At 53.0% G+C, this 21,437-nt stretch overlaps 1 protein-coding gene across 1 annotated transcript in view; it reads right to left on the bottom strand.

Annotated features, from left to right (window-relative positions):
- Positions 1-21,437, bottom strand: part of ADSL (adenylosuccinate lyase) — an 84,217-nt gene that overhangs the window by 47,203 nt on the left and 15,577 nt on the right. The window contains exons 2-3 of the mRNA XM_086928367.1: positions 6,481-6,560; positions 3,744-3,915 (exon numbers count right to left, since the gene is read on the bottom strand). Coding sequence (XP_086784493.1) covers positions 3,744-3,915; positions 6,481-6,560 — 252 coding nt within the window. The remainder of the gene's footprint in view (positions 1-3,743; positions 3,916-6,480; positions 6,561-21,437) is intronic.

Here is a 21,437-nt window from a genome sequence, read left to right as displayed (position 1 = left end):
ACGCGCATGACCCCGCTGTATGATTCTGAACGGCTGGGTAACCTGTGGTGAACGAAAGGGTTTGATAGATGGGATATGATTGGTATCAGCAAGGTGGAGGATCTTTGGGCCAGAGGAACAGTAAAATCCTTTGAGGCCCTGAAGGTAGAGTATCAACTGGATGACAAGGAGTATTTTCGCTACCTTCAGGTGCGACACGCCCTGCTTTCTGCTTTTCCCCCCGGGACGGAAATCCCCCAGTTGTCCCCGCTGGAAGATCGTATTCTTGACGGCCATGTCCCGGATTGTACGATTTCCTTAATTTATAAAAAACTCATTAACACTAGGGCTGATCTTCTGGTGAAGCTTCGGGCCTCCTGGGTAGCAGATGGTCTCGAATTGGATGACTAAGACTGGCAAATGGCGATTTCCTCCTCTAAGGAGGTGGCTATTCCGGCTCGGCTCCGTTTTGTGCAATTGAAGATCCTCCATCGAGTCTATGTGACTGGTATACGTCTGGTACGAATGGGGCTCGCAACTGATGGATTGTGTAGACGTGGCTGTGGTATGAATGGTACTTTTCTTCATATTTTATGGGAATGCCCGGTTATTTCTGCTTTCTGGTCTAGGATCCATGATGTGATGGGGCGTATTACTGGGGTCCCCCTCCTTCCTGAGGCGAGGCGCTGCCTGCTTAATGTATGGGAGCCTACAGATTGTACGGCCGCTCAGACCTTTTGGATCACCCTGGGCAACATGGTTGCCAAGAGGGACATAGCGCAGCTCTGGGGCTCCCACAGACCGCCTGGACTTATAACTGGAAAGATAACATGGATTGGTGCATGTTTCGGGAGAAGACTGTTTATGAGGCATGGGGTCGTCCTAGGAAATGGGGTAGAATATGGGCGCAATGGAACGAATACCGTGGTGACATTTGTACCCCGCCACTTGATTACACTGACACTATTCCCTCCTCCCCATGATTGACGTTCCCTTAATCAGCGTCCATTCTTAACACTCCCTTCATTGTTTCCCTCCCCTAGTAGATCTACTTCCATTCTTGTATACTGATTTCCCGCTTTTCCTCCCCTCCCGTGAACTTGCCATTGCTTTACCATGTATTTGTTTTTGTTGTTTGTTTGACTTCGACAAAATTACAAATTGAACCTTCAGTATCATTTATATGATGTTTTATGCCACTACACCGTAATGGAGCGATATACGGCCTTCTCCGCAGTGTAATGTTGTGGATATTTTGCTTTGTCATAGAGGCCGGCCCGAATGGGATGTAGGCAGACGCTGTGTATTGTGCATTTGATAAATAAAGGTTTTCAACAAAAAAAAAAGTAGACAGAGTGATGGATTAGCCTACGGGGAATGGGGTAACTATTTTAGGTAGTAAGGACGCCCCTATGCGAAGCACCAGTTTGTCAGGATAGACTGATAAGTAAGGTAGATTATGCAACGAGGCCTGCACCTCGCTTACTCTATTGGCAGATGTAACAGCCACCAAAAAGGTGGTTTTAATTGTCACAGGCTTGAGGGGACAGTTATGAAGAGGCTCAAAAGGAGCACACATCAAGAAAGTTAACACCAGATTCCACTGAGGCATGATAAATGGTGAAAGACGAAGAGATGAACAAGACTTTTTAGAAACCTATCTATAAAAGGGGATTTGAACAGAGGGTTGTTCAGGCAGCAACAAAAAGGCAAAAAGAGCAGACAGATATCCCTTAAGAGTGCCCAGAGCAGAGCCCTGGCAAGGGAAAGAATAAAGAGTAACACTTCAGAAAAAAGGGCAGAAAGGGGGATCACTGGCTTTTTCTGCACACCATGCCACAAATGTTCTCCAATGGCAGGCGTATATTATCTTGGGGTAGGGACTCCTGGCTGCTGAGATGACATTACAGACTTCAAGAGGAAGGTTGAAAGCTGTCAACTGGTGCCACTAAATCTCTAAGCAAGAAGGCGGACACTTGACAGGTTCAGGTGGAGGACCCTCCCCTGCTGCTTCGACAGAAGATTCTCCTGAAGGGGCAGACTAATCAGAGGATCAAAGCCATTCTCTGTGGCTCAGGATACCAGACTCTGTGCCTAATCCGAAGTCATAAGGATGGCTTGGTCCTTTTCGATCTTGATCTTCTTGAGAACATTGGGCAGGAGTGGTATGAGTGTAAAGGCGTATAGGAGTCTTGTGGTCTACTCAAATAGCATTTCCGAGTGAGAGCCGCATTGAAAAATCCAAAACTGCTAACATTGCACATTCTTGGCAGAGGCAAATAGATCTAACCAAGGCTCTCCCCATTGTTAAAAGAGACCTTGCGCCACCTCCGGGTGGAGATGCAACTTGTGATCCGCTAGGCATGGATTGTTGAATTAGTCCACTCTGGCGGTCAGAGAGCCGGCTATATATTTAACCATCCGGGATAAGCCCTGCTGTTCCAGCCATGTCCAGAGGCTCTTGAGAAAGGGTTCATGACCAGACCCCACCCTGTTTGCTGCAGTACCACATGGCAGAGGTGTTGCCCGTGAACACCTACACTCCTGTCAGCGCTAGGTAACACCCCTCTGGCCTCATTTCAGGTATAGGAATGGGGATAGCACCACCGGTGGGCTAGAGGAGCATCGCATCTGGACCGGCATCTGAGAAGGTCGAGATGGTCCGACCGGCACCAGTCCAGGAACAGATTCTTGGGGCCTAACTGGAGTTGGGGTCGAAGTGGCCAGCGTGCAACCAGAGAGGCTCCCTTCCAACCGCGCGGTGCCCGAAGGCACGCCAGTGGGCCGGACTGCTGAAATATGAGGTGCTTGGCCTCATAAAACTCTTAGTTGGGCGGGGGTACTCGGCTCCCAGAAACTCAGGGAGGCACGGAATTGGCCCAGACTCTATCGCAGCCTTTAATGACTACGCTCCCTCATCTCGTCAGCTGATTGACTAGGGGAAGTCGAAGAAATCTTGTTTCAAGATTTATCCGAATGTCAAGAGAATTTGGAGTGGGACGAGGATCCCCTTGACCGGGACCTAGAGTGTTGCAGCGACGAACTTGGCCTTAGGATTCAAAGCGCAGAAGTCGGAACATGACTATGGTTCGTGATCGCGCACAAGACACCACAGGAATACACTATGCGGATCTGTCACCGACATCGGTTGATAACAGCCTCCACAGGGCTGAAGCTGTCTGTCCTGGAAGACATCCCAGCCGCACCAAGAGGAAACAATCTCAGAAAGAGTTGACAAGAAGTAAAAAAATTCCAGTCAAACAGTGACTGAAGGGGTAGGTGTTCTTTGTATCAGCACTGGCTGGCGCGTGAAGAAAATAACTGATGTCAGCGTACCAAGATGGCGTCTATGTAAGTGCTGCGGACGTCACTTTCAGCGCGGACGACGCACACAGAGCTGAAAGAGGCCACCTACCAGCACGCAGGTGTGCTCATGAAAAATCTTCTGGATCCAGTCCGACACCTGGTAAATGCAAAGTTAAGGAATCTGCAGCTAGAAGTCTCTTATCAGGTATAGGATTTCAACCATGTTGTGGGGTTAACTTCACTACTGGTATGTCATGACTGGCTATCTGAAAAGCTATCAAAGTTTTACATTCTCTATAAGGAGTGAGGATTTGGGAAGGCTCCAGAAGACAGAAGCTAAATTTCCTCCAAACTCTAAAGGAACATAATCATAAGCACAAGATGGTTTGTATGAATTTACTATACAAGAGCACCAAACACCCACACCATTCTCAAAGAGGCAGAGGGGAATCCGTTACCTTGTCATGGTCACCCTCGAAGAGCTGAAGGAAGCTGGCCTGTGTACCTGTGGTGCCCTTTACCCCTCTGAATCGCAACTCATTCCGCATCCTTTCTAAGTTTCCCAGGTCCATGCATAGGTCTTGTATCCAGAGACAGCAGCGTTTCCCTACTGTGGTGAGCTGAGCCGGCCTGAAGAAAGAGGAAAAATGTAGTAAGCCTTCGACAGTCATGTAAAGCAGCAGGCCAGCACCAGAATGAGCTGGACCAGCCCGACAATGGCCTGAACGTGTTTTTTTTTATTCAGAACAAATATTCATGCAGCAAATCTTACCATCTCACATCATGTACTGACAAACCAAACATGTGCCAGTAACAATGTAGACATGAAGAGGCTGCAAAGCACAATAATTCCAGCTGAGCAAAAAAGCACAAAGCATGGCAGCTATTCACTAACACACGCAACAGAAAAGAGAATACATTACATTTGTTCAGAGCACCCACACCACATGCAGGCCACTGAGGCCAACAGCAGTCCACATGCACCAAATCTTGGCCCAACTGTAGCCCACCAGGACCAACAGTATCCTACCAACACCACCACATACCATGTATTGCACAATGAGGGAGGGGAGCTGAGTTTACTCTGGCAACTGACAGAAAGTGTTTCATTTTTTTTTTAAGTGCAATAACAGCATCACAACCCCTGCCATAAAGAATGATTCGTTAGAAGAGTCAAGTAATTTTGAGAATTTCATCATCCTTGCGTGGACAATCAGCAGATTAGTCTGGTTTCTTTGTGTTAATGAGAGCTCTACAGAGTTGAGGTTTAGCACTTGTCTAAATTTAAAAAAATGATCTTATTATGTGTCATTGGAATACAGCTTCATTTACAGAGAGGACCTGAATAGGCATCTGAAACTTGGGATCAACAGCCCAAACAACATGCTATATTGCCATGGGTTATGGTTTTTGGAAATGGATCTATTTTGGCAAACTAATCGGTTTCCAAGTGACCGTTCTAACTATAATCATTAAGTGGAAACAGCAATCGGCTCCAGGATTTCAGTTACGCTTGAGATGGTCCTTTCGCTGCCTGTAACAACCGGATCGTGGGCTGTGCTTAACAGTGGGAAAATCCAGGATTTTTTTTTTTTAATTGTTCGAGTGTTACAACACCTCAGTTTCACAGTAAAACAAATGTATACAATTTAGTAATAAAAGGCTGTATATGACAAAATTGAATTATCCAGAAAGAAAAACTAGGTTTGGGGAAAGAACATGGATTTAAATTATTTTTTCGGATAGCATAAGTATTCAACATTGAAATGTTCGAATTCAAGTATATTCTGAATGTAATCTGTTTGTTTATCAGAGTTTGGATTTTCTAGCTTTAATTAGTTTGAATCTTTTCTTGAATATTTATAAAAACCTTTTTTATTTTGGCTGTGATTTTTTGTAATTTCTCATACTGATCTAATCGACAGTTTATTTACATTAACAAGAGGGTTTTGATTACTATTTTAGAATTGTTGAAAAGCTAGTCACTCAAGATGAGCATTTGGGAATTTTACTGTATTTCTAATCTTCTGTGGCAGAAGTAAATGAGTTTGCTTTAATAGATTCTGTGGCAGAAGTAAATGAGTCTTTGTTTTAATAGATTATGTATCTTCTCATTTATAAGTCAAGTGTTAGCCACAGCCTTTTCATTTTAAATTAACAAAAATAATACTTCCTTACCAGGGTTTTCAGCCAGCTCTCTGCATTCAGTGGTCGGTCAGTGTATCATTCACATTTTTGTTTCTCTCACCACATCATGCAGCATGGGCCACAAGGCAAACCACATTAGCCCTAACTTATGTCGGAGTGATGGCACTCTGGTACTGTACAATGTGCACTTACATATAAAAGTTAAACCCCTTGTACAGTTTTACAAAAAACTGTCACAAACTTTGGCAAAGCTAAAAGTTTCCATCCAAAGCGGACCTATTTGTTTTGCCAATGCTCGTTGTTTTTTGCTTTTCGTGTTATTTTAAGTTGTTGGAAAAGCATTGCTATTCACAACTTTTAAACATATTTGATAAATTTGACACAAGTAGGCCTGCCAATAAAGGAGATGATGGCTCGCAGCACTCCACACGCTAATACACAAGCTCGCTGAGGTTGGCTTGACTAGTCTTCGGAATCAAGTGTCAGTAACAGATCAGGCGTAAATACCACCACTATGGCACAGATAACACATAAAGCAAGGCAACCAATGTATGCACCCTGGTTGCCTGGAATGACTAAAACTCATTCCCACTTGAATACAGTCAAACGTAAACACAAAAAGAATTACAGTCCCATTATGATGAGAGAAGCTAATGCACTGCAAAACTAAACATGCATAGCACAGATCAGACCTGGCATAAACATTAGATACAAACACAGCACTGTTACCCTATTCTGGAGCGCTGAACACACTCAAGAACAAACAGAACATACCTTAGTGGCACAACACCACACAAAATCCACATCAGAAGACAGCACTACATTTCAGGATGGATCAGAAGAAATACCAACATCGATATACACAAGGAACAATTCCTACTACAGAGGACATGGTCGACACAGGAGAAAACCAAAGATGGTAATAGAAATCCAGACAACGCTCTAATAATCTTTCAGCTCTAACCATCTTTTAGCTTTCAATCTTTCAGCTCTGACCATCAAACCTATGATCAAGCATTAAAATCTCTGCAATTTCATCACACTTACTGGTAATGGGTGAAGCCTAAGGTGGGCAGCTCCGCATACTTCTCTGCAAATTCAGCTAGCCGGCTTATCACTCGGGCAAGCTAAAAAAGAAAGAAAATAGCAGCAGGGCAGAAATAAAATGAAGGAGCAAAGTAAATTGTACTACAGTTGAGGACCAAAGAGAGAAGAAATCCTTCAAAGGAGAGCCACAGAGAAAGGGGGAAGAAAGACTTTAAAGGAATAGTCCAGAATGTCTCCTATTACAACAGAGTAGCACCCTCTGACTTGTCGAAACCCACAGAAAACGTAGCTGTGGTACACTCTGAAGAGTACTATTATATCCTCAGGATTACATTTACATGTAATCAGCCTAGGTCCTCCTAGCTGCTCAGCCAGAGTGAGAGATGGTAACGGAAAGTTGGTGTGACTCTGATTAATGGAATGCCTGGGTGCCTGTGTGGATGAGTGGTGACAGATATGGTCCGAGCAGCTAGGCAGGCTGCTCCTGGTATGGCTGGTACATGGCTAGTACCCGACTAGAGCTGGCTGGACAGAGATTGATGCTACCTTGACATGGAACCAATAAAGAAGACTTGAATAATACTACATGGCTACCAGTGTCTCTATGTACAGGGTACAACAAGTACCCTTTTGGGAGACTATGTTCTTCAGGGAACCATGAAGTCTCAATTTCCTAGTACTTTCAGCTGTAGTAAAAGCCACTGCATGAACTCTACGATGTATTCCTCCAGGCGAAAGGTGCTGTCTCAGTCTACCACAAGGGTTAGGGCTAAATAAACCGCCATTAAAGAAATATCGTCTTGGGAAATTAATTTTATGTTGAATTAATTTGACCACTTGACGGTGGTCGCCACATATGGTTTTCACCACCGATGCCCTCGGCTTCGTTATGCAATGCTTTGTTGTGTTATGCTATGTTTTGTTATGCTATGCTGTGTTTTGATATGCTATGCTATGTTTTGTTGTGTTTTGCTATGCTATGTTTTATGGAATGCTATATTTTGTTATGCTATGTTATGTTATGCTATGCTATGTTTTGTTATGCTATGCTATGTTGTGTTGTGTTGTGTTTTGTTATGCTATGCTGTGTTTTTTGTGTTTTATGCTATGCTTTGTTGCGTTTTGCTATGCTATGCTTTGTTATGCTATATTTTGCTATGCTGTGCTATGTTTTGTTATGCTTGTTTTGCTATGCTTTATGTTTTGTTATGCTATGCATTATGTTATGCTCTTTTTTATGCTATGCTATATTTTGTTTTGCTATGTTTCGTTGTGTTTTGTTATGCTATGCTAGGTTTTGTTATGCTATGTTTCGTTGTGTTTTGATAGCTTTGTTTTGTTATGCTTTGTTGTGTTATGCTAGGCTTTGCTTTATTTTGTTATGCTTTGCTATGTTTTGTTTTGCTATGCTATGTATTAGGTTATGCTATGTTTTGTTATGCTGTGCTTTGTTATGCTATGCTATATTTTGTTTTGCTATGTTTCGTTGTGTTTTGTTATGGTATGCTAGGTTTTGTTATGCTATGTTTCGTTGTGTTTTGTTTTGCTATGCTTGGTTTTGTTATGCTATGCTTTTCTTTATTTTGTTATGCTATGCTGTGCTATGTTTTGTTATGCTACGTTAGGTTTTGTTTTGCTATGTTTCGTTGTGTTTTGTTATGCTATGCTATGTTTTGTTATTCTATGTGTTGCTATGCTATGTATTGTTGTGTTTTGTTATGCTATGCTTTATGTTTTGTTATACTATGCTGTGTATTAGGTTATGCTATGTTTTGTTAAGCTCTGCTTGGTTATGCTATGCTATATTTTGTTTTGCTATGTTTCGTTGTGTTTTGTTATGGTATGCTAGGTTTTGTTATGCTATGTTTCGTTGTGTTTTGTTTTGCTATGCTTGGTTTTGTTATGCTATGCCTTTCTTTATTTTGTTATGCTATGCTGTGCTATGTTTTGTTATGCTACATTAGGTTTTGTTTTGCTATGTTTCGTTGTGTTTTGTTATGCTATGCTATGTTTTGTTATGCTATGCTAGGTTTTGTTATGCTATGCTATGTTTTGTTATGCTATGCTTTGTTATGCTATGCTATGTTTTGTTATGCTATGCTAGGTTTTGTTATGCTATGCTATGTTTTGTTATGCTATGCTTTGTTATGCTATGCTATGTTTTGTTATGCTATGCTGTGCTATGTTTTGTTATGCTATGCTGTTTTGTTATGCAATGCTTTGTGTTTTGTTATGACATGCCATGCTATGCTTTGTTTTGTTATGCTAAGTTTTGTTTTGCTATGCTATGTTTTGTTATGCTATGCTTTGCTATGCTATATTTTGTTGTACTATGCTATGTTTTGTTGTACTATGCAATGTTTTGTTGTGTTTTGTTATGATATGCCATGTTATGCTTTGTTTAGCTAGGTTTTGTTTTGTTATGCTATGGTTTGTTGTGTTTTGTTATGCTATGCTATGTTTTGATGTGCTGGCCTATGCTCTGTTTTTTTGTGATATGCTATGCTATGTTTTGCTATGATATGCCATGCTATGTTTTGTTATGCTGTTTTGTTGAGATTTTATGCTATGCTCGGCTTTGTTGCGTTTTGCTATGCTTTGTTATTCTATGCTATGTTTTGTTATTCTATGTTTTGTTGTGTTTTGTTAACCCCTTCCATGCTGATGACAGAACGGTTCCGTCATCAGCATTGGTTGAGCTGTGCTGATGACGGAACCGTTCCGTCATGACTACGCCCGCACAAGGCGGAGTCAGCACAGGCGGGGAATACGCCCCGCACGCAAGGGGTTAAGCTATGCTTTGTTATGCTAGGTTTTGTTATGCTATCTTATGCTATGTTTTGTTATGCTGTGCTGTTTTGGTATGCTATGCTATGTTATGTTTTGTTTCGCTATGCTATGCTTTGCTATCCTGGTGTGTGGTTGTGTGTGTGTGGGTGTGTGTGTGTGAGATTGTGTGGGGTGTGTGTGTGTGTGGGGGGGGGGGGCGTGGGGGGGTGTGTGGAGGGTGTGTGTGTGGGGGGTGTGGGTGTGGGGGGGGGGGGGGGGTGTGGGCGTGTGGGTGTGTGTGTGTGGGTGTGTGTGTGTGGGTGTGTGTGGGCGTGTGTGGGCGTGTGGGTGTGTGTGGGTGCGTGTGGGGGGTGTGTGTGTGGGGGGGGTGTGTGTGTGGGGTGTGTGTGGGGTGTGTGTGTGTGGGGTGTGTGTGTGGGGTGTGTGTGTGTGTGGGGTGTGTGTGGGGTGGGTGTGTGTGGGGTGGGTGTGTGTGGGGTGTGTGTGTGTGGGGTGTGTGTGTGTGTGTGGGGTGTGTGTGTGTGTGGGGTGTGTGTGTTGGGTGTGTGTGTGTGTTGGGTGTGTGTGTGTTGGGTGTGTGTGTGTTGGGTGTGTGTGGGGTTGTGTGTGTGTGTTGGGTGTGTGGGGTTGTGTGTGTGGGGGGGGGTTGTGTGTGTGTGGGGGTTGTGTGTGTGTGGGGTTGTGTGTGTGTGTGGGGTTGTGTGTGTGTGTGGGGTTGTGTGTGTGTGTGTGTGTATGTGTGCGGGGTTGTGTGTGTGGGGTTGTGTGTGTGTGGGGTCATTTGTGTGTGTGTGGGGTCATTTGTGTGTGTGGGGTCATTTGTGTGTGTGGGGTCATTTGTGTGTGTGGGGTCATTTGTGTGTGTGGGGTCATTTGTGTGTGTGGGGTCGTGTGTGTGTGGGGTCATGTGTGGGGTTGTGTGTGTGTGGGGTTGTGTGTTTGTGAGGTTGGGGGTGTGGGGGTGTGGGGGTTGTGCGTGTGTGGGAGGTTGTGCGTGTGTGGGGGGTTGTGGTTGTGCGTGTGTGTGTGTGTGGGGGGGGTTGTGTGTGTGTGTGGTTGTGTGTGTGGTTGTGTGTGTGTCTGGTTGTGTGTGTGTGGGGGGGGTGTGTGGGGTGTGTGTGGGGGGTGTGTGTGGGGTGTGTGTGGGGGGTGTGTGTGGGGGGGGGGGTGCGGGGGGGGTGTGTGGGGGTGTGGGGGTGGGGGGGTGTGTGTGGGGGATTTGTGTGTGGGGAAGGTGTGTGTGGGGGGTGTGTGTGTGGGGGGTGTGTGTGTGGGGGGGTGGGGGGGGTGTGGGGGGGTGTGGGGTGTGTGTGTGTGGGGTGTGTGTGTGGGGGGGTGTGGGGGTGTGTGTGGGGGTGTGTGTGGGGGATGTGTGTGTGGGGGATGTGTGTGGGGGATGTGTGTGTGGGGGATGTGTGTGTGGGGGATGTGTGTGTGGGGGGATGTGTGTGTGGGGTGTGTGTGGGGTGTGTGTGGGGGATGTGTGTGGGGGATGTGTGTGGGGGATGTGTGTGGGGGATGTGTGTGGGGGATGTGTGTGGGGGATGTGTGTGGGGGATGTGTGTGGGGGATGTGTGTGTGGGGTGTGTGTGGGGTGTGTGTGTGGGGTGTGTGTGTGGGGTGTGTGTGTGGGGTGTGTGTGTGGTGTGTGTGTGTGTGGGGGGGGGTGTGTGTGGTGTTTGTGGTGTGTGTCGAGGGTGTGTGTGGGGGGGGGGGGGTGGGGGGGATGTGGGGGGGTGGGGGGGGTGTGGGCGTGGGTGTGTGGGTGTGTGTGGGTGTGTGTGGGCGCGTGTGGGCGCGTGTGGGCGCGTGTGGGTGGGTGTGTGTGTGGGGTGTGTGTGTGGGGTGTGTGTGTGGGGTGTGGTGTGTGTGTGTGTGTGGGGGGTGTGTGTGTGTGTGGGGTTGTGTGTGTGGGGTTGTGTGTGTGTGGGGTTGTGTGTGTGGGGTTGCGTGTGTGTGGGGTTGCGTGTGTGTGGGGTTGTGTGTGTGGGGTTGTGTGTGTGTGGGGTTGTGTGTGTGTGGGGTTGTGTGTGTGTGGGGTTGTGTGTGTGTGGGGTTGTGTGTGTGGGGTCGTGTGTGTGTGGGGTCGTGTGTGTGTGGGGTCGTGTGTGTGTGGGGTCGTGTGTGTGTGGGGTCGTGTGTGTGGGGTCGTGTGTGTGTGGGGTCGTGTGTGTGTGGGGTCGTGTGTGTGTGGGGTCGTGTGTGTGTGGGGTCGTGTGTGTGGGGTCGTGTGTGTGGGGTCGTGTGTGTGGGGTCGTGTGTGGGGTCGTGTGTGGGGTCGTGTGTGTGTGGGGTCGTGTGTGTGGGGTCGTGTGTGTGGGGTCGTGTGTGTGTGGGGTCGTGTGTGTGGGGTCGTGTGTGTGTGGGGTCGTGTGTGTGTGGGGTCGTGTGTGTGTGGGGTCGTGTGTGTGTGGGGTCGTGTGTGTGTGGGGTCGTGTGTGTGTGGGGTCGTGTGTGTGTGGGGTCGTGTGTGTGGGGTCGTGTGTGTGTGTGGGGTCGTGTGTGTGTGGGGTTGTGTGTGTGGGGTCGTGTGTGTGTGGGGTCGTGTGTGTGTGGGGTCGTGTGTGTGTGTGGGGTCGTGTGTGTGTGGGGTCGTGTGTGTGTGGGGTCGTGTGTGTGGGGTCGTGTGTGTGTGGGGTCGTGTGTGTGGGGTCGTGTGTGTGGGGTCGTGTGTGTGTGGGGTCGTGTGTGTGTGGGGTCGTGTGTGTGTGGGGTCGTGTGTGGGGTCGTGTGTGTGTGGGGTCGTGTGTGGGGTCATGTGTGTGTGGGGTCATGTGTGGGGTTGTGTGTGTGTGGGGTTGTGTGTTTGTGAGGTTGGGGGTGTGGGGGTGTGTGGCGGGTGTGTGTGGAGGGTGTGTGTGGGGGTTGTGCGTGTGTGGGGGGTTGTGCGTGTGTGGGGGTTGTGGTTGTGCACGTGTGTGTGGGGTTGTGTGTGTGTGTGGTTGTGTGTGTGTGGTTGTGTGTGTGTGTGGGGTGTGTGTGTGGGGTGTGTGTGTGGGGTGTGTGTGGGGTGTGTGTGTGGGGTGTGTGTGTGGGGGTGTGTGTGGGGTGTGTGTGGGGGGTGTGTGTGGGGGGGGTGTGCGGGGGGGGTGTGTGGGGGGGTGGGGGTGGGGGGGTGTGTGTGGGGGATTTGTGTGTGGGGAAGGTGTGTGTGGGGGGTGTGTGTGTGGGGTGTGTGTGTGTGGGGGGGTTGGGGGGTGTGTGTGTGGGGTGTGTGTGTGTGGGGGGGTGAGGGGGGTGTGGGGGGGGTGTGGGGTGTGTGTGTGTGGTGTGTGTGTGTGTGGGGTGTGTGTGTGTGGGGTGTGTGTGTGGGGGGGTGTGGGGGTGTGTGTGGGGGTGTGTGTGGGGGATGTGTGTGTGGGGGATGTGTGTGTGGGGGATGTGTGTGTGGGGGGTGTGTGTGGGGGGGGTGTGTGTGGGGGGGATGTGTGTGTGGGGTGTGTGTGGGGGATGTGTGTGGGGGATGTGTGTGGGGGATGTGTGTGGGGGATGTGTGTGGGGGATGTGTGTGTGGGGTGTGTGTGGGGTGTGTGTGTGGGGTGTGTGTGTGGGGTGTGTGTGTGGGGTGTGTGTGTGGGGTGTGTGTGTGGGGTGTGTGTGTGGTGTGTGTGTGTGGGGGGGGGGGGGGGGGGGTGTTTGTGGTGTGTGTCGAGGGTGTGTGTGGGGGGGGGGGGGGGTGGGGGGGATGTGGGGGGGTGGGGGGGGGTGTGGGCGTGGGTGTGTGGGTGTGTGTGGGTGTGTGTGGGCGCGTGTGGGCGCGTGTGGGCGCGTGTGGGGTGTGTGGGGTGTGTGTGTGGGGTGTGTGTGTGGGGTGTGGTGTGTGTGTGTGTGTGGGGGGTGTGTGTGTGTGTGGGGTTGTGTGTGTGGGGTTGTGTGTGTGTGGGGTTGTGTGTGTGGGGTTGCGTGTGTGTGGGGTTGCGTGTGTGTGGGGTTGCGTGTGTGTGGGGTTGTGTGTGTGGGGTTGTGTGTGTGTGGGGTTGTGTGTGTGTGGGGTCGTGTGTGTGGGGTCGTGTGTGTGTGGGGTCGTGTGTGTGTGGGGTCGTGTGTGTGTGGGGTCGTGTGTGTGTGGGGTCGTGTGTGTGTGGGGTCGTGTGTGTGTGGGGTCGTGTGTGTGTGGGGTCGTGTGTGTGTGGGGTCGTGTGTGTGTGGGGTCGTGTGTGTGTGGGGTCGTGTGTGTGTGGGGTCGTGTGTGTGTGGGGTCGTGTGTGTGTGGGGTCGTGTGTGTGTGGGGTCGTGTGTGTGTGGGGTCGTGTGTGTGTGGGGTCGTGTGTGTGTGGGGTCGTGTGTGTGTGGGGTCGTGTGTGTGTGGGGTCGTGTGTGTGTGGGGTCGTGTGTGTGTGGGGTCGTGTGTGTGTGGGGTCGTGTGTGTGTGTGGGGTCGTGTGTGTGTGGGGTCGTGTGTGTGTGGGGTCGTGTGTGTGGGGTCGTGTGTGTGTGGGGTCGTGTGTGTGTGGGGTCGTGTGTGTGGGGTCGTGTGTGTGTGGGGTCGTGTGTGTGTGGGGTCGTGTGTGTGTGGGGTCGTGTGTGTGTGGGGTCGTGTGTGGGGTCGTGTGTGTGTGGGGTCGTGTGTGGGGTCATGTGTGTGTGGGGTCATGTGTGGGGTTGTGTGTGTGTGGGGTTGTTTGTTTGTGAGGTTGGGGGTGTGGGGGTGTGTGGAGGGTGTGTGTGGGGGTTGTGCGTGTGTGGGGGGTTGTGCGTGTGTGGGGGGTTGTGCGTGTGTGGGGGGTTGTGCGTGTGTGGGGGTTGTGGTTGTGCACGTGTGTGTGGGGTTGTGTGTGTGTGTGGTTGTGTGTGTGTGGGGGGTGTGTGTGTGGGGGGTGTGTGTGTGGGGGGTGTGTGTGTGGGGGGTGTGTGTGGGGGGGGTGTGGGGGGGGTGTGGGGGTGGGGGTGTGTGTGTGGGTGATGTGTGTGTGGGGGATGTGTGTGTGGGGGATGTGTGTGTGGGGGATGTGTGTGTGGGGAATGTGTGTGTAGGGGGTGTGTGTGGGGGTGTGTGTGTGGGGTGTGTGTGTGGGGTGTGTGTGTGGGGTGTGTGTGTGGGGTGTGGGTGTGTGTGGGGTGTGGGTGTGTGTGGGGGGTGTGTGTGTGGGGGATGTGTGTGTGGGGGATGTGTGTGTGGGGGATGTGTGGGTGGGATGTGGGTGTGCGGGGTGTGTGGGGTGTGTGGGGTGTGTGTGGGGTGTGTGTGTGGGGTGTGTGTGTGGGGTGTGGGTGTGTGTGGGGTGTGGGTGTGTGTGGGGGGTGTGTGTGTGGGGGATGTGTGTGTGGGGGATGTGTGTGTGGGGGATGTGTGGGTGGGATGTGGGTGTGCGGGGTGTGTGGGGTGTGTGGGGTGTGTGTGGGGTGTGTGTGTGGGGTGTGTGTGTGGGGTGTGTGTGTGGGGTGTGTGTGTGGTGTGTGTGGGGTGTGTGTGTGTGGGGTGTGTGTGTGGGGTGTGTGTGTGGGGTGTGTGTGTGGGGTGTGTGTGTGGGGTGTGTGTGTGGGGTGTGTGTGTGGGGTGTGTGTGTGGGGTGTGTGTGTGGGGTGTGTGTGTGGGGTGTTGGGGTGTGTGTGTGGGGTGTGTGTGTGGGGTGTGTGTGGGGTGTGTGTGTGGGGTGTGTGTGGGGTGTGTGTGTGGGGTGTGTGTGTGGGGTGTGTGTGTGGGGTGTGTGTGTGGGGTGTGTGTGTGGGGTGTGTGTGTGGGGTGTGTGTGTGGGGTGTGTGTGTGGGGTGTGTGTGTGGGGTGTGTGGTGTGTGTGTGTGGGGTGTGTGGGGGGGGGTGTGGGGGATGTGTGTGGGGATGTGTGTGGGGGGGTGTGGGGGGTGTGTGTGGGGGGTGTGTGGGGGGGGGTGTGGGGGATGTGTGTGGGGGGGGGTGTGGGGGATGTGTGTGGGGATGTGTGTGGGGGGGGTGTGTGGGGGATGTGTGTGTGGGGGGGAGGGTGTGGGGGGGGTGTGGGGTGTGTGTGTGGGGTGTGTGTGTGGGGTGTGTGTGGGGTGTGTGTGTGGGGTGTGTGTGTGGGGGTGTGTGTGTGTGGGGTGTGTGTGTGGGGGGTGTGTGTGTGGGGTGTGTGTGTGGGGTGTGTGTGTGGGGGGTGTGTGGGGTGTGTGTGTGGGGGGTGTGTGGGGTGTGTGGGGTGTGTGTGGGGTGTGTGTGTGTGGGGTGTGTGTGGGGGGGGGGGTGAGTGTGTGGGGTGAGTGTGTCGGGTGTGTGTGTGGGGGGTGTGTGTGTGTGGGTTGTGTGTGGGGGGTGTGTGTGGGGTGTGTGTGTGGGGGGGGGGGGGGTGGGGGGTGTGTGTGGGGGGTGTGTGGGGGGTGTGTGGGTGTGTGGGGGATGTGTGTGGGGATGTGTGTGGGGGGTGTGCGGGGGATGTGTGTGTGGGGGGGTGGTGTGTGTGTGTGGGGGGTGTGTGTGTGGGGTGTGTGTGTGGGGTGTGTGTGGGGTGTGTGTGGGGGGTGTGTGTGTGGGGTGTGTGTGTGTGGGGTGTGTGTGGGGTGTGTGTTTGGGGTGTGTGTGTGGGGTGTGTGTGTGGGGGGGTGTGGGTGTGTGTGTGGGGTGTGTGTGTGTGGGGGGGGGTGTGGGTGTGTGTGTGGGGTGTGTGTGTGTGGGGTGTGTGTGTGGGGTGTGTGTGTGGGGTGTGTGTGTGGGGGGTGTGTGTGTGGGGGGGGTGTGTGTGGGGGGTGTGTGTGTGGGGGGTGTGTGTGTGGGGGGTGTGTGTGTGTGGGGTGTGTGTTTGGGGTGTGTGTTTGGGGTGTGTGTGTGGGGTGTGTGTGTGGGGTGTGTGTGTGGGGTGTGTGTGTGTGTGTGGGGTGTGTGTGTGGGGTGTGTGTGTGGGGTGTGTGTGTGGGGTGTGTGTGTGGGGTGTGTGTGTGGGGTGTGTGTGGGGTGTGTGTGTGTGTGTGGGGTGTGTGTGTGGGGTGTGTGTGGGGTGTGTGGGGTGTGTGTGTGTGTGTGGGGTGTGTGTGTGGGGTGTGTGTGTGAGGTGTGTGTGTGTGGGGTGTGTGGGGGGGGGGTGGGGTGAGTGTGTGGGGTGTGTGTGGGGTGTGTGTGTGGGGTGTGTGTGTGGGGTGTGTGTGTGGGGTGTGGGTGGGGGATGTGTGTGTGGGGGATGTGTGTGTGGGATGTGTGGGATGTGTGTGTGGGGTGTGTGTGTGGGGTGTGTGTGGGGGTGTGTGTCGTGTGTGTGTGGTGTGTGTGTGGTGTGTGGGGTTGTGTGTGTGTGGGGTTGTGTGTGTGTGGGGTTGTGTGTGTGTGTGGGGTTGTGTGTGTGTGTGGGGTTGTGTGTGTGTGTGGGGTTGTGTGTGTGTGTGGGGTTGTGTGTGTGTGTGGGGTTGTGTGTGTGTGGGGTTGTGTGTGTGTGGGGTTGTGTGTGTGTGGGGTTGTGTGTGTGTGGGGTTGTGTGTGTGGGGTTGTGTGTGTGTGGGGTTGTGTGTGTGGGGTTGTGTGTGTGTGGGGGGGTGTGGGGTGTGTGTGTGGGGTGTGTGTGTGGGGTGTGTGTGTGGGGGGGTGTGGGGGTGTGGGGGGGGTGTGGGGGTGTGTGGGGGGTGTGTGGGGGGTGTGTGGGGGGGTGTGTGTGTGGGGGGTGTGGGGGTGTGTGTGTGGTGTGTGTGTGTGTGTGGGGGGTTGTGTGTGTGTGGGGTTGTGTGTGTGTGTGGGGTTGTGTGTGTGGGGTTATGTGTGTGTGGGTGTTGGACTTGGCCCTTAGGGCAGGTTCACCCTTAGACTTTTTGCTTGTAATGGTGACCTGGTGATGGTGATTTTTGGGTTCTGCGCACTTTCACTGTGTCCCAGTGGAAAGTGCGTGCGCACTCTGAGTGCATGTGATGAGATAGGCCTGCCCTCCCATAGGAATGCATGGGGAATGTATGTGTCCCTGGTAGTTCCTGATGCGTGGGGTGTACAGGTTCGAATCTGATATGTGCGAACTCGTGGGAGTGAATGCTTCGCAATGGTGTGTGTTGCATGAGTGTGTCATATGTAGAAGTGCCACTTCTAGGAGTTGGCATATTAATATAAAATGTGTCTGGTGTGTGATTGGCTGGAGCAGGCTGGTGAGCCTGGCTCCAGGAAGGCTGGATGGGTCTGCCCGGTGGTGAGTGGGAGATTAGCATGCTGATGGCTGGGGAGGAGTGTACCTGTGGCCTGAATGAGGCTGGGTTTTCCCCAGACAATGCTGGCTCCGCCCCCCTGTGGTGTGACTGATGTCCCTAGCCCTGCCAGTGAAAGAAAGGGGTGGTTGGGCCATCAAGGGTACTCAAGAACCAGCTGCGACTGGTTCCGCCCCCACCCTGCACCTTCAGACAAAGGAATGTACTGTATAAAAATGGGGCTGTGTCCCCACAGAAGTTGTTCTCTTCCAGGATCCTGAGGGGCTGCTGCTGCTGGGCCAGAGGACCGCCACTTGGGGTGTCTCTCTGCCTGGAGACCCAGTGAGCTGGCTCTGGGCCCAGCCTTGCCCCCCCCTGCCTTGCTGAGGGGCTCTGCCTGGACTTTGGGGGCCTGAGCTCTCCCCTAGCGCTTGGGAGCGCTCGATTTCGGCCCCAGCGCTTAATAGCGCTTTATTTGCTACTTTTGCGCAGGAGGCGCTTTAAAAATTTAGCTAGCAGGGAGCGCTTTAAATCGCCTTTTAGCGCTGAGGAGCGCTTTGCCTGCCTATCGAGTGCCCACCTCGATTTCTTGATAATTGCCAAGCCGGTGCCACCCGGCATCTGCACCAGATTCATGCAGTGAAGCCTTCCCGCGGGCCGCCGTTCTGCCCACGGTGACCCGGAAGCAGCTGACAGGCCGGCCAATCGCTGCGCGGCCTGCCCGGAAGTCCCGCCCCCGCAGCCCGAGGAGAGGAGGTCGTCCGAGGGTGCAGGCAGGGCTCCGGTGCTTTGGAGAGGGAGCCCCGCCCGCCGCCTTTAGCAGTACCTGGCCCCCAGGAGCGGGACCGGGTGACCAGAGAGAGGACGCCGCCTCCACAGACCGGTGAGTGGGGCCGGGGTTCCTGTCCAAGGAGGGGGGCGTCGCCGGTGCCCACCCCCTCCCTGTTGTACCCTTCTCACTTTTTGGCACACCCTGCTGGCATTGGTGATCGTTCTTGGGCCCATCCGCCTGAAGGTACGAGTCGCACAGGCTTAGTACGACTCGTACCCCTTCCCTTGTCTGGACCGGCTGCGGTGTGCGCATCTCACGCCAGATGCGTGAGGTATGGTAGGGTCCATTGCCGGTAATCGTAGGGAGCGCACAGGAGCGTTCCAGAGGACCCAGACTTTGCAAACACAGTACCTGGGCCCTAAAGACAGTGCCTAAGCTTTAGAGAAGGGGTCATTGCCTTTTTGAGTCCCCAGGAGGGGGACTCCAGCAGAGAGGCTCCTACATTTCAAGGGGCATTTCTTCAACCCTGAGTGCCCCCATTGCTGTGTGCAAGAGCCCTGAGAGGCTCTGGGAGGGCCATTGTTGCTTTGAGCCACGAGAGGCTCTTGAGGGGCACATCATGAGTTAAGAGCCCAGAGAGGCTCAGGCGACCCCATTTTGTTTTAGAGCCCTGCGAGAGGCTCACAGCCCACATTTGTTTAGAGCCTAGAGAGGCTCTTTGGGTGCCATGTGTGTTTAGAGCCCAGAGGAGGCTCCAGGGGGCATTTCCTTTTGCCCACCAGTGTGCTTGAGCCCACAAGGCTCCATCGTGTTGCCCCATCTTCACCCAGCTGCCCAGCACTTTGTGGGCAGCTGCCACGTTTAGGACCCTGACACTTTGGACACAGGGCGTCCTAGCCCCAACAAGGCCAGTTGGCCTAGGGACTGCCACAGGTGGTGGCTAATGTGATTTTTGCGCTATTGTGGTGTTTCTGCACCTCCTGAATGTGTTTTTATGCGTCATGTGCTTGGTTCTTTTACACCGCTGAATGTATTGTGATGCATCATGTGTTTCCTTCCTTAGACCCCTACAGGTATAGCATACTTAGGTGGTTTCCTTCTTGCTAGTACAGGTGGTACTAGCGAGGCCCAGGTTCCCTAGTGTAATCTCCTAAGATAGTGAGGGTTGCATAGGTGGTGCTCACCTGGTACCAGTAGTGACTGGTTGTATGTTGTTTTTGTACTACAGTGATTTATATTCTAAGTGCTATTTCTAAAAGTGTTACTTCTAAAAGTGCTGATTCCTGACAGTGGTCCAGGTGGCCCTGTCTTGTAAATATCCCCTGTAAATTCTGCCCGTGCCTCTGGCACAATGTAAAGTGTGTGTTTTATCTAATGTGTTTATTGTAATACAAAGGCTATTTTTTATATAACCTTGTGTGGAGTTTCCTTTGTGGTGGGCCTTGGGTGTTGTTGCTGGGGTGCGTGCGCAAATACTTAACTCATATCGCCTCCAAGTTTAGCCTTGCTGCTCGCGCCACGTTACCTAGAGGGCGAGTAGGGGTTATCTTGGCGTGTAACTCCCTTGCTCTGACCTTAGGAATGGTGATCCCTGACTGACCTCGACGCGAGTCTTGGCCAGCCAGGATCCCATTTCTAACAGTGGGGTTGTGTGTGTGTGGGGTTGTGTGTGTGTGGGGTTGTGTGTGTGGGGTTGTGTGTGTGGGGTTGTGTGTGTGGGGTTGTGTGTGTGGGGTTGTGTGTGGGGTTGTGTGTGTGGGGGGTCATGTGTGTGTGGGGTCATGTGTGTGTGGGGTCATTTGTGTGTGGGGTCATTTGTGTGTGTGTGGGGTCGTGTGTGTGTGGGGTCATGTGTGGGGTTGTGTGTGTGTGGGGTTGTGTGTTTGTGAGGTTGTGGGGATGTGTGGAGGGTGTGTGTGGAGGGTGTGTGTGGGGGTTGTGCGTGTGTGGGGGGTTGTGCGTGTGTGGGGGGTTGTGGTTGTGCGTGTGTGTGTGGGGTTGTGTGTGTGTGTGGTTGTGTGTGTGTGGGGGGTGTGTGTGTGGGGTGTGTGTGGGGGGGTGTGGGGGTGTGTGTGTGGGGGGGTGGGGGTGTGTGTGTGTGGGGGATGTGTGTGTGGGGAATGTGTGTGTGGGGAATGTGTGTGTGGGGTGTGTGTGGGGGGGTTGTGTGTGGGGGGGGTGTGGGGGTGTGTGTGGGGTGTGTGTGCGTGGGGGGTGTGTGCGTGGGGGGTGTGTGTGTGGGGGGTGTGTGTGGGGGATGTGTGTGGGGGATGTGTGTGGGGGGGGTGTGTGGGGGGGGGTGTGTGGGGGGGGGGGGGGTGTGGGGTGTGTGTGTGGGGTGTGTGTGGGGTGTGTGTGTGGGGTGTGTGTGTGTGTGTGGGGGGGAGGAGGGTGTGGGGGGGGGTGTGGGGGGTGTGTGTGGGGTGTGTGTGTGGGGGGGTGTGTGTGGGGTGTGTGTGGGGGGTGTGTGTGGGGTGTGTGTGTGTGGGGTGTGTGTGTGGGGTGTGTGTGTGGGGGATGTGTGGGTGGGGGATGTGTGGGTGGGGGATGTGTGTGTGGGGGATGTGTGTGTGGGGGATGTGTGTGTGGGGGACGTGTGTGGGGGACGTGTGTGTGGGGGACGTGTGTGGGGGGTGTGTGTGGGGGGTGTGTGTGGGGGGTGTGTGTGGGGGGTGTGTGGGGGGTGTGTGGGGGGTGTGTGTGGGGGGGTGTGTGGGGGGTGTGTGTGGGTGGGTGTGTGTGGGGGTGTGTGTGGGGTGTGTGTGTGGGGTGTGTGTGTGGGGTGTGTGTGTGGGATGTGGGTGTGCGGGGTGTGTGTGTGGGGGTGTGTGTGTGGGGGATGTGTGTGTGGGGGATGTGTGTGTGGGGGATGTGTGGGTGGGGGATGTGTGGGTGGGGGATGTGTGGGTGGGGTGTGTGGGGGGTGTGTGTGGGGGGTGTGTGTGGGGGGTGTGTGTGGGGGGTGTGTGTGGGGGGTGTGTGTGGGGGATGTGTGTGGGGGATGTGTGTGGGGGATGTGTGTGGGGGTGTGTGTGTGGGGGGGTGTGTGGGGTGTGTGTGTGTGGTGTGTGTGTGTGGGGTGTGTGTGTGGGGTGTGTGGGTGTGTGTGTGTGTGTGGGGTGTGTGTGTGGGGTGTGTGTGTGGGGGATGTGTGTGGGGGTGTGTGTGTGGGGGGATGTGTGTGGGGGATGTGTGTGTGGGGGGTGTGTGTGGGGGATGTGTGTGTGGGGGGTGTGGGGGGGGTGTGGGGGGGGTGTGTGTGGGGTGTGTGTGTGGGGTGTGTGTGGGGGGTGTGTGTGGGGGGTGTGTGTGGGGTTGTGTGTGGGGGG

The sequence above is a fragment of the Lissotriton vulgaris genome, chromosome 1_1 (assembly GCF_964263255.1).
Source record: "Lissotriton vulgaris chromosome 1_1, aLisVul1.2, whole genome shotgun sequence".
Lineage (NCBI taxonomy): Eukaryota > Metazoa > Chordata > Amphibia > Caudata > Salamandridae > Lissotriton > Lissotriton vulgaris.
The sequence above is the reverse complement of the archived record's forward strand: the minus strand, read 5'-3'. Positions and strand labels throughout refer to the sequence as shown.